Source organism: Anneissia japonica, unplaced genomic scaffold (assembly GCF_011630105.1).
Source record: "Anneissia japonica isolate Jap-2015-1 unplaced genomic scaffold, ASM1163010v1 scaffold287727_len1644234_cov201, whole genome shotgun sequence".
NCBI classification, from domain to species: domain Eukaryota; kingdom Metazoa; phylum Echinodermata; class Crinoidea; order Comatulida; family Comatulidae; genus Anneissia; species Anneissia japonica.
In genome coordinates, this window is record NW_022713615.1 from 1,183,128 (window position 1) to 1,195,171 (window position 12,044).

The 12,044-nt window shown below is 33.9% G+C and overlaps 2 protein-coding genes across 2 annotated transcripts in view; both read left to right on the plus strand.

Annotated features, from left to right (window-relative positions):
* LOC117108608 (histidine ammonia-lyase-like) overlaps positions 1–11,405 on the plus strand; it is a 28,660-nt gene extending 17,255 nt beyond the window's left edge. Inside the window, exons 7-19 of the mRNA XM_033250686.1 lie at positions 3,531–3,694; positions 4,262–4,401; positions 4,554–4,601; positions 6,206–6,257; positions 6,509–6,604; positions 7,077–7,231; positions 7,474–7,554; positions 7,950–8,094; positions 8,255–8,341; positions 8,460–8,594; positions 9,344–9,452; positions 9,614–9,683; positions 10,080–11,405. Of these exons, the coding sequence (XP_033106577.1) occupies positions 3,531–3,694; positions 4,262–4,401; positions 4,554–4,601; positions 6,206–6,257; positions 6,509–6,604; positions 7,077–7,231; positions 7,474–7,554; positions 7,950–8,094; positions 8,255–8,341; positions 8,460–8,594; positions 9,344–9,452; positions 9,614–9,683; positions 10,080–10,202 (1,405 nt within the window). The 3' untranslated portion in view covers positions 10,203–11,405. The remainder of the gene's footprint in view (positions 1–3,530; positions 3,695–4,261; positions 4,402–4,553; positions 4,602–6,205; positions 6,258–6,508; positions 6,605–7,076; positions 7,232–7,473; positions 7,555–7,949; positions 8,095–8,254; positions 8,342–8,459; positions 8,595–9,343; positions 9,453–9,613; positions 9,684–10,079) is intronic.
* LOC117108612 (histidine ammonia-lyase-like) lies at positions 274–2,627 on the plus strand. Its single transcript, XM_033250690.1, has 2 exons — positions 274–576; positions 2,280–2,627. Exons 1-2 carry the CDS (start codon positions 342–344, stop codon positions 2,336–2,338), a joined length of 294 nt encoding a protein of 97 aa, XP_033106581.1. The 5' UTR covers positions 274–341; the 3' UTR covers positions 2,339–2,627.
* Positions 11,406–12,044: the final 639 nt, after the last annotated feature.

A 12,044-nucleotide genomic window follows, 5' to 3' on the forward strand; every position in this document is an offset into this window, starting at 1 on the left:
TATATGAAAACGCAACAAAAAGAATAGCATGAAGCACATACTAAATTCCATTGTTTCAATTACAAGGTCATGTTGCAATCATGAATATATCACCATAAATGGAAGAAAGAGAATATAGCAGAAAGATATTTTGTTAGTGGAAAGATAGCAAAACAATAATATTTAGCCCTATGATAAACCGATTCACGAACTAAAATATATAGGGCCTAGGCATATTAAATTTTTCGTTTTCGCAACTCCTTCGGCGCTCCATATATTTGTTCGAAATATACCGCGACCGAAACGAAGCGCGACCGTAATGATCGGCTACCGACGAAACAACTCTAAAACAAACAAGTGATATGAAAATCAACGTGAGGATTCGTGGGGAATGGCTGTTAATTCCTTGTCGGAATAACAAAAATAATACGATCGAATGGCTATGTCAGGAAGCACTGCGTAGATACATCAAGCAGTGTGATTACTCGGGAGATGATGACCACGTTGTTGAAATGCGGAAGACTCAAGGAGGAAGCCTTCTCTTCCCATACGATGCAATTGAGGATGTCTTAGATGAAAACGATTTTGTTTATGCCGGTAAATATCAAGTTTTTTTTTCAATAATGTCATCTGGTGTAGGTCCATCAAAATAGGCTTAGGCCTGGCATAATTGTTTTGAGGAATTTTAAGATCACGCGTTTCAATCATTTGGCTAGAAGCAAGATATTAAATATCTTTGGTAGACACACATTACAGAATACACCAGTCATTATTATGTTTCAAACCATCATATTGTACATTTACACATACTTCCAGGTAGGACTATCGTTTAGAAAACTTACAAACTATAGGCCTAAAGCGACTCCCAAAACAAAACAGAATCCGCAACTTAATATTTGATATGTGAACATTACAAGCTCTTTAAAAATGTAACTAACAAATAACGAAAATCCAGCTGTCTTCTCAAGTCGCTACCAAATAAAATATAGTGCTAAGCTATATGAACGAACACAAAAAAGAGAATACATTTTAATTGGATATTTCACCTTGGTAATGCCATGGTAATGCATACTCTATTTATAATTGTATTATTTATATTATTCATTCCACACCGAACAGCATAAACACCAATAACAGGGAGCATACAGTAAATACAATATAAAATCACTATAAAAACGGTAACAATGTCACTGTAAAAACATTAAAAAGTATTAAATAAAAGTATAAAAAAGTACCATTTCATGATAAAACTATCTACAACCAGGGACATTAATCTGACAGTCTAGCAGTGTCCTTAATTAGCTTTCACATGACTTATATGTAAGCAAGACAAAAACAGATTATAGCCAATTCCTTAAACTGCACCTGTGAGATCATATACAGTAATATCATTTATTTCACCAACAATAAACACCTTGCAAAGAAGAACTCTACAATAAAAGCATCAGAAAACACGTTACACAAAAGACTGTTACGTGGCAATTGCACAGAAGTAACAGGAACCTTCTCACTGTCAAGGGGCTATCCACATAAAGCCTCGATGCAACACAAAGTAATAAAATAAAAATAAAATGATAATAAAATAACAATATAATTATTGTCATTGTCATTACCAGGACCATCATCAATATAATCATAACATAGGCTATAATAATCTAGAATTTGTGTGTAAGAATATATATCATTTTGTTTTTAAAATACTGTACTTTTTTTAATTGTGTGATAAAATCTCTAAATCATCTTGTGTTTCACCGCATAACATCCCACAATACAATCTGGGATAATAATTAAGGAGAATTTATAGGGGTCAGTTCCGTGCAAAATTGTGCTTAAAACGAAATGTGAAAGACAATTTATACCTGATTTTAGCGAAGCTGCTGCGCCACATAATAAGGAAGGTTTCAAGAATTACTCTATGGCCTAGATTTCTTCCTCACAATTATCATGTCTACCATGTTGCAAAACTCTATTAAAGCTTAAGCCTACTTCATTTCTCTAAAGCAAAAACCATCTCGTGAAGTACATCCACTCAAAATTAAAATATTTATAATTCTAATTTATTACAAACAAAATAGGATAATAATAATTAAAATGATATCCCAGATATGGTTAAAAATTTAAACCATTATCCGAACCCAGACATGTTTTAGCAGCAACAGTATGCCTCTAGTACAAATATCACAATTCTGTCTAGTTTCATATAGATTCAAAATGTTTGTAATCCAGCGTTTATCTCTGTCCTTTATTCAAGGACATTTTGGTTGGATTTAAATGCAATCACATTTTATTGTTTTATACAGTGCTTCAGAGTGACCTGAAAAAAATTGTTAAAGTGGAGGAAACCATCATGAGTGGGTAAGAAACATATGTTAATTAGTGACCATATAAGCATAAGATCTCTTGGAAGGGCTGTGATTGATACATTTATAAATACATTTTCCTATCAGGGCCGAATCCAGGGGCACAACATAGGGCCTATTCAGAATAGATAAGTAAGAGCGCTAATTTCAATATATGCTTTGAAATTTTAAAATTTATTGGCAAAACAGAGGGAATGTGCCCCCCCCCCCTTACTGGATCTGCCCCTGCCTATGTTTGAGCACTGTTTACAAATGTGTGTATACGTGTTCATTTCAAATAGAGTGGCCCCATTTATGAAATAATATATAGTCATGATATGGTCATAATGTGATGTCATCATGACCATATTTGGGCATGCCACAAGACTTTCGTCAAATAAAATTTGATAGTGTGGACAGGGCTTAACAAATTGAATTTCTGCGTACTCATAAAATTTAAAGTAAACTTACCTGCAACACATAACGGACACATACGGATAATACGTGTCCTTAATCTGCCTAATTGTCAATATGTTATTCGAGGAGCCAAGCTATCAGACTCCAATGGACCTTTCCGCTAAGCCCCGCCCCTTGGATATTGTTGCTAAGGTCCTACAAGACGACAGTGTTAAAACATACGCGAACACGTGCATTTGCGGGACAACACGTGTGTTTGTGAGACGCGCGCGCATTCCTAGCGCTGTTCCGATTAGTTAGTTGATAAGTTTGATTGACATTCCGGAAAGGTCTATTTAAACTCAAAACTGGCTGAGTCTAAACTGGAGTCTAAGGCATAAGAAGCAGAAACAATACCTCCCAGCAACCGCTCAGTTCATGAAATTTTCCTAAAACACTCCGTCTAGCTGATGCTTGATTACTTTTATAAGAATCATTTTCAAATCATTGAGCAACAGTACAGTGTTTTTTTTGGGGGGGGGAGTGGGGAATATAGTTTTCCCAATGTGAAAAATGGACACATTTTAATCACCTTTTTTTAAAAAGTATAAACTTCAAATATATTTTAACAAATTTGCTCAGATTGGCCTTTTCATTTTCGTCCACTACATGTTTGTAATATACTTTTCCAAAAACAAAGTTGATAACTTTTCTTTTACCTTTGTCATTTTGTGTAGCAGTATGCAACCAATGATCAAAGGTGATACAATGTCAATTTACATTCATTATACTTTTTAAAAAATTGTATTTCCAAAGGGAACTGCAGCTAAATGTGATAAGATCCCATGCCTCTGGTGTTGGGAAGCCATTACCACTTGAACATGTACGGAAGTTGTTGGCTCTAAGGATTAACGTTCTTGCCAAGGGACATAGTGGAATATCTCCATTTGTTCTCCAACAGATTATACAGGCATTTAATGGTAAGAACACTTGGTTCTTTCATACATAAAATTCTACTAATTTATTTATAATTTATATTTGTTTTATTTATATAGACTTGCCTTTCCCTTTTTAGATAGAGTGCGACGTGCTTTTGTTGCACGTCCACATACTTAGGTTTGCTGCTGTAATCAGTGCAGGAGCAAGGTACTCCACCAGGGACCCATTTATTCTCCCGGGAAGAGAGATGCAAGGCAGTTGCTGTATAAAGTGCCTAGCTTTCTCATGGATTAAAAGGCTAACCTCTGGTTTAGGAAACCAAACCGTTCCCTCTGTACCTAAACACTTCTACATTTAATTAGTACGGTATATTATGTACAAACTCACAAGAAATTGTTGAGGACCGCAAACTTTCCGGTCTTAGCTCTTTGGCCAGTTAAAGAATATTTGAACAAGGGATTAAAATCATATCACCCTTAAAACTTTCCAGCACAATTGTACTGTATTTTATGTGAAATAGCGTTGGATTGGGTGTATTGGAATTACCTTGAACATAATTTCACCTTTAAACAAACTTATTGTGATGAGAAATGATTTTCTTTTTTCAGCCAACTGCTTGCCATGGGTACCTGAGAAAGGGACTGTTGGTGCTAGCGGCGACTTAGCGCCCCTTGCTCACCTTGCTCTTGGCATGATAGGGGAAGGGAAAATGTGGAGTCCAAAAAGTGGCTGGGCAGATTCTCGATATGTAAGTACTGTAAAACTATATGGAAGTTAAATACCGGTAGATGAAGTGAGTTTTAAGCACTTTTGCCAAGCCTTATAAATACTGAATTACCTAATGTGCTTGTAAAAAAACGTCATTATAGATACTGTTTTAACGTTTCTCTTTTACTGTAGGTGCTAGAGGCCCACGGACTAAAGCCAGTATCTTTGAGAGAAAAGGAGGTAGTATTCTTTATACAAATCATATTCACCTAATCACATGCACTTTTCAATTAAAAAAGTATATATGAATATAATTATATAGACATAACTTCATTGCAATCATTTTGGAAGTCTGACGTACGGAAAAAAGCATGGTATTAAAAAGCAATTTTATTACGCCTAATTATATAAAGTAATAAATTTCCATGCTGTTCTATCCTACGGGAATTGTATCCAGACTCTCAGGATGAAATGAGGTCATGGATACCTCACAGGCATGCTAAGTAAATTCTTTGTAGAACAGCTCACTCTCTGTATGCCTGTAGTGTCCCTATTTATTTTTATTATTATACAAGATTTAATCCTTTCCATTTAAGAATACAGTTTTCGCACTTTTTAAGTATTCAAGAACATGTTGAGTATTCTGTATAACACGTCAGTGCAAAACATCCCTCCTACCGTACATTCTCACAAATAAGGTGACCCGCATATAAGACGACCTTCGAGTTTGAGAAGATTTTGATAATTTTTGTATGTCGGGCGTATATAAGACGACCCATCTTTTTCACTGTCAGGAGTTCCTACTTTCTTTACTGTATCAAAATCTTATTTCCCCGCATTAAAAATTCATTCATAACAACGGTTAGTAGCAACAAACCGCACATAAGACGAATATGATTTAAAAATTAAAAACATTGTATGTGATGCGTGTATAAGATGACCACCTGTTTTTTTTTTTTTATTGTTGCTATTTTAAAGCCTGGTCTATACGGTATTATATAGACAGAATTGGATTGGATTGGATTTATTCGGTGTAAACACCAAGGATAGCCCACGAAAGTCTAGAAGAAGACTTATTCCCAGTGGGGTAATTCTGGTGGTGATTGGACAGTACACCGGGAGACAATCCACTACTCTTTTCCGAAGAGTGTACTGCGTTCTTTAACGTACACATGGGCCATAATGCACATGGGACCAACAGCTTAAACGTCTCATCCAAAAGACGGTGCGCTATTGTAACTTGTATTTCAGCCCTCTAGCTGAACACAAGGAGAGGCAGGCGATGGGAATTAAGAGTAGATTTATTATATCATATCATTCATTTTGCTTCAAAATATTATGATAAAAACATTTCTCATTAAATTATATACAGTAGTAAAAATGTGATTTTTTAAAGAATAAAAATTTACATAGAGGTAAAAGAAAGGTCTGTAAAATATCTTTTAATGCTTTGCTTAAAACTGTTCAGGCTAGTTAAAAGTTGGTTGCAGAGATTCGCAGGCAGTTCTCTAAAATGTTTGGCAAAGAAGTTAAAGACAGAATTATGCAAACAATTAGTACTGTCTCTTATACACATCTAGATGTGTATAAGAGACAGCCCTAATAATGTGGTCTAAAAGCACATTTTGGACCATACTGGGCCATGACACCTTCCCCTGTCTCTTATACACATCTAGATGTGTATAAGAGACAGGTTCAGCGCACACACAAAGCGGCTACCACCAGATTAGCCGACTGAGCTAAGCTGCTCATATTTAGTGGGGTCACAGGTTGCATATTAAAAAGAATTTTTTTTTTTTGTCGTTCTTAACTCAGTTAAATCTATTCTTTTGTGTTTCTTACAGGGTGTGGCATTAATAAATGGTACACAGTTAATTACTTCCATTGGTTGTGAAGGTAAAACAAAAAAATATAAATTTAGGATGTATTTTCTGATTGAAAATTGATAATTCTTTGGTTTTTAAATTAGCAATTTTCAATATTTTTATCGAGTAATGTCAGGTTTTTATTTTTAAAATAATATTATAGACAGTATAGCTTTATAGCGATTTAAAAAATGTTGTCCAACAAGTTGTGATGGTCTGACCAAAATCCAAAAATTTAGCTGCATTCGCCTTCCGGTAAATATTGTTTTTCTTTCTTACTAGCTCTTGAGAGAGCCACCATGGTTGCTAAGCAGGCTGACATCGTTGCTGCCCTTTCTCTAGAAGTACTGAAAGGAACGAACACTGCTTTTGATAGTGGTAACTATATATTTCGAAATTATAGGAATCCGATTTATTTAACACAATTTTTTTTAAACATTTTTGAGATCTCACAAAAAATAGTGTGTTATATAAATAGATTAATACATAATGAATTGTAGTTTGGTCTTTCTTCGAATGAGATCTGGATAAGTTGATCTACAATACACTGAATTAGTAAAAGAAACCACTTCATTTAACAAAGCTAATCCTACATTTGCCTCTCCACCCAGGAGTTGTTCTGCAGTATATATGGGTACCCAGTATATATGGGTACCCAATAGAATTGGTGCCTTTGGAATGTGCTGCATTCTATTGGAAGCATGATTAGGGATATTCCCCAGGAAAGAGAAAGAGGTTGCAGTGACCAGGGGTATTTATGACATCACCAGCACTTTGCATTGTATCCTTTGGCAAAAGGCGTGGTATAAACATTTATTTTAGAATACTGATGTCGAAATTTAATTTCCAGATATCCATAGAGTCAGACCGCACAAAGGTCAGGGTATGGTAGCCCATCGTCTGCGCTCCTTGCTTCATTCGGATCTGTATCCGTCAGAAATTGCAGAAAGTCATCGCTTTTGTGACCGTGTACAAGATGCCTACACTCTCAGGTGTTGCCCACAAGTAAGTGTAATTAAAAAAACACTTTGTTGTATATTTATATTCTATTCTACATAAATACCATTTGCTTGTAATAAGTGTGTTTCTTGTTACTAGAAACTTCACATTAACGATGATGACTGAACAAATACAAGCTTAAAATAAGTTTGTCTCCAAATTACTTACCCAATTTATTAAATGTTACAATAATGAGTAGTAATTTGATATTTAATCTAATTGATTATTTCATTTCTTGCTACTTACAGGTACATGGAATTGTACACGATACTCTCGAGTTTGTGCGAGGTGTTATAACAATAGAAATGAACAGTGCAACAGACAATCCAGTATCCTTTAAGAGATGATGATGATTATGATGCTGATGGTGGTGGTGATGATGAAGATGATGTTGGTGAAAGTGAGGATGGTGACGATTATGATGTTGATAGTTGAGTTATGGTGGTGGTGGTGGTGATGATGGTAGTGATGATGATAAAGATAAAGATGAAGATGAGGACAAGGAGGACAATTGCAGAAGTGGTGATGATGATAGGGCTTTTACAATTTTTGGCAACACTACTGTATGCTTTTTTGCATATTATTATCTCTACTCTCACTTTATCGTGTAGCCCTTCATTACTTAATAATACATACTTACATATTAGTTCATGTCTAAACCATTCTTTGCTACTATGTTTCACACCAATTTTTATTAATTGTCCTTAAATAAGCCTTTCTATAGATCGTTTTTCCTGAGCGTGGGGAGATTCTATCTGGGGGTAACTTCCATGGTGAATATCCAGCCAAAGTATTGGATTATTTGGCCATAGCTGTACATGAGCTTGCCAGTATGAGTGAAAGACGACTAGAGAGACTTGTGAATCCAGGTAAGTTTTCAAAATGAGCTTTGATTTTTCAAAAACGCACGGGCCTAGTGAACTTTCCAATTTCTTCTTCCAAACACAAGTTTAATTTGGGTTAAATTTTGAGTCTGTATTTGACATGTTCATTGAATAATGTGTATAAATAATGAATGTTCTTTTCCAGCTTACAGTGAACTCCCAGCATTCCTTGTCAAAGATGGTGGCCTTAATTCCGGCTTCATGATGGCGCATTGTACAGCAGCTTCACTTGGTAATATTTCAAATATTAATAAATTATGAACGTAAACATCGAATTACTATGACTAGTAGAAATTTTTTTCCAGTGGTGACAAGAAATAGATGGCTAATTTTTTCTTGTATTTTCTTAGTGTCTGAAAACAAGGTACTGACACACCCATCATCAGTTGATTCCCTTTCTACAAGTGCTGGAACAGAGGATCATGTTTCCATGGGGGGTTTTGCTGCTCGGAAGGCACTTCAGGTGGTGGAACATGTTGAACAAGGTATACTATATATTTAAATGTTTAGTAGTATGTTTACAGTATTTATAAATTTATTTTTAGATTTGATATATAGCACCTTATTTTTCAGCAATTGTAGTAGGTGTACACCAGTGGTATTATTGTTATTGTGTTGTTATTGGTATTATTACAATATATTCCAACAATTATAAAAATTAAAGTTGCTATCATAAATTTAAATTCCTGGACCTTTATCATATATCATTTATTTCACTCGTAAAACAATATGGCTGACTAGCCAGATTTCCCAAAAACAACCCAGATTTACTGTCACCGTGATGAGGCTCTCGTGACAGCACATACAGTAAAAAAATACTTAATTACAAAAAAATCTTATCTTTTAAAAATTGAATTTAAAATGTAAAAGTTACTAAAGTTTAGAACTAATTTACAGCGCATAAAATATATAAAATACATTTAAAATAATTTTTTTTTAAATGGCAAAAAGGGAAATACAAGCAAAAAAGATCATTACAAAAGGATAAAATTAACTTATAAAATGAAGTTTAAGGTTATTTAAAAATGGATATAAGCTAAAAATGAGTCGATGGAAAATTTAATACAACTGATAAAAGCTAAAATTAAGTAAAGCTTTCCTTTTCTTATTTTACGTCTCCTTTCTCATTTATGGGTGAGTAGCTAATTACCTGCATTTTTACAGACATGTCAGAAACATCATTTATGTTATCAATTAGAATTAAATTCATAATGTTCAACAATTTTTGTTTCAGTTATTGCAATTGAATTATTGGCTGCCTGCCAAGCTATTGAATTTCTCAGACCCTTGAAGACTACCGAGCCTTTAGAAGCACTTCATAAATTAGTACGCTCACACGTAAAGTAAGTAACAGTATCCATTCTAATAATAAAAATATTTTAGGTTTTACAAGATAAAGCAAAATAATAATAATCTTTAAAGAAGTAAGTGTTTATTTTGCCATATTGTTGGGAAGGACGTGTTGAAGTTTATCTAACAATTGTTTTGTTTTCCTTTATCGTAGACCATGGGACAAGGATAGGTATTTTGCCCCTGACATAGAACTTTCTCATCAGCTAATCAAAGACGGAAAGGTAAAATATTTTTTATTTTAGATTTTTATAATTTTGCCATATTAAACTCATATAGCAAATCGCAGGTATTTGTCATGTGAAATGTGTGGACAGCTACCGGTATACATTTTCATCCATCATGTAACTTAAGGCCAACTCAGCATGGTACAATGCAGCTCCGACGAGATTTATCATTGGGGACAGTCTTCAGTTCTTTATGAGAAATTAAACATGTTTAATATTTTGTGATGCTACAGTCCCCAACACAGACCTATGCGTTTATTTCGTACACTGATGTAACACAACATCGGAGCGGGTTACGTCATAGGACTCTGTCTGGGTAGGCCTTTACAGGGTGGAATTGATGCTTATGATAATAACTGTTCATTTCAAAACAATTTCTTTTTAATTACTTAGGTCTGGGAAGTTACTGAACCATATATGAAGAAATACTTCAACGAACAATTGAAAGAAACGAGGTCATTCTCTCCAACTACGAGCTCGCTCACTCCGAAAAAGAAACGTAAACTCACAAAGTAGCACATTACAACATACAGTGAATCGACAAACTGAACTGTCGACAAATTTGGTTAATAAACTGGAAATCCATGAAATGAATATTCCAATATGAATGAAACTATTTTATATATTTATTAGTATGTACTAAGCCCTTGTTCAGATATTGTAAACATAAATACTACAATTACGCTGGTTTGGGCTAGAAAATATTCTACTGATGTTTTCAATTTCCTTGAAAGATTCTACTCTGTTTCCACGTTCATATCTGCATTTGTTTTTTTACATTTCTATTTATTACTCCACTACTTTATTCAATCCATGCAATATGTATACTCTTGTGCCTTGGATCATTTATTTTGTTATTATTATTATTATTATTATTATTACAAAAAAAGTTATATTACCTTTGTCATACTTTTTTAGTTTTAGGCCTACAAATAAAACTGTTGATTAAAATAAACCTTCTATAGCTTGAAAGAGTCATCAAGTATAAACAATATTATCTCAACTTTTTCAATACCGTAAATGATCTAATAAGCGCCTCTCTCAGATGCCAAACATGCTATTGTTTAATATCACTATAGTTATATTCGATTTTGTTGTAATGTTTCGACTTAATCCAAAGTGTGCGTTACAATATTCCTTAATGTTTTATATCATTGAGAAAACAACAAATTTCACAAACTTATCAATACTAACATTGGAACAAGTCAAATAGGCCTCTGTACAGCACATGATACAAGTTTACCACCCCAATAATTTGTAAGTGCCACTCCCCTATGAGCTCCTCTTTTAAATTAATGCTGCTCTGAAGCCTCAAATAATGTTATAAGCACTGCAGTGCTTATTAGGTCGTTTATTCTATTTCAAAAAGTGAGAAAGTGTTACCACGAACTAGAGGGCGTCCTTCAAAAAGGCGAGCCTCTATAATAGGAACTCTAGGCGAGCTTAACGTTTTTATTTTTTGCATACAAAATCAGAGCAGTCGGACATCTTGCATTTCTATACATATCATATTTTATATACTTTGGTGTTACATTGTAGAATATTAACATTTTTAAAATGTGTTAAAGAATACCGTAGTGAGGGGAAATAAGTCTATGGGGGAAATGCATTTTAATATAAATTCGTAATTGTTTAGCGTATTACGTTCACAAAGTTTGAAATTCGTTGATGGTAGCCGTGTGTTAAACAAAAAAATGAATAAATATAATAAAAATGAAATTTGTTGAATGCAATTCTTGTCACCCATTGTACACTTATGCAGGCTTGCATTTTAATTCTTAGCATGAGGCCAGATAATGCTGTAATTTCGAATCCAATATTTGTCGCTGACCAGTCAGTATGTGTTATTTAATAGTCAGGAATACGCGCACAAGCACACGAGTTGATGTGATGCCGTTCAGCAACAATAGTAGTGGGTTTAGCTAGCATAAAGGTCTATCAAAGCTGCAGTCAAATTATATATATATATATATATATATATATATATATACGTGTACTTTATTTATTTGTTTTATTTATTTATTTATTTATTTTTATTTATTTTTTTTTTTTTTTTTTTTTTTTTTTCATTAACGGCTGTTTGGATGATGTCAGAACAATTTATTGATTATCCTCTGTACATGCAATTAATCATTTGACGGCGTGATGGGAGACTTTCAAACAAAACGGCTCACAATACGGCTGATAATAATAACTTAGTAAATTATTATCGTTTACAATTCTAATTTAGCTTAAATGGAAGTCCAAGTAAATCGTGAATAGCTGATGAAAATATCGCAAATTAAGCTATTTCCCCAACAGATTGTGTTTTACTGTATCATTACAACTTCATGGACGATCTTCAATTGGGTATTATAG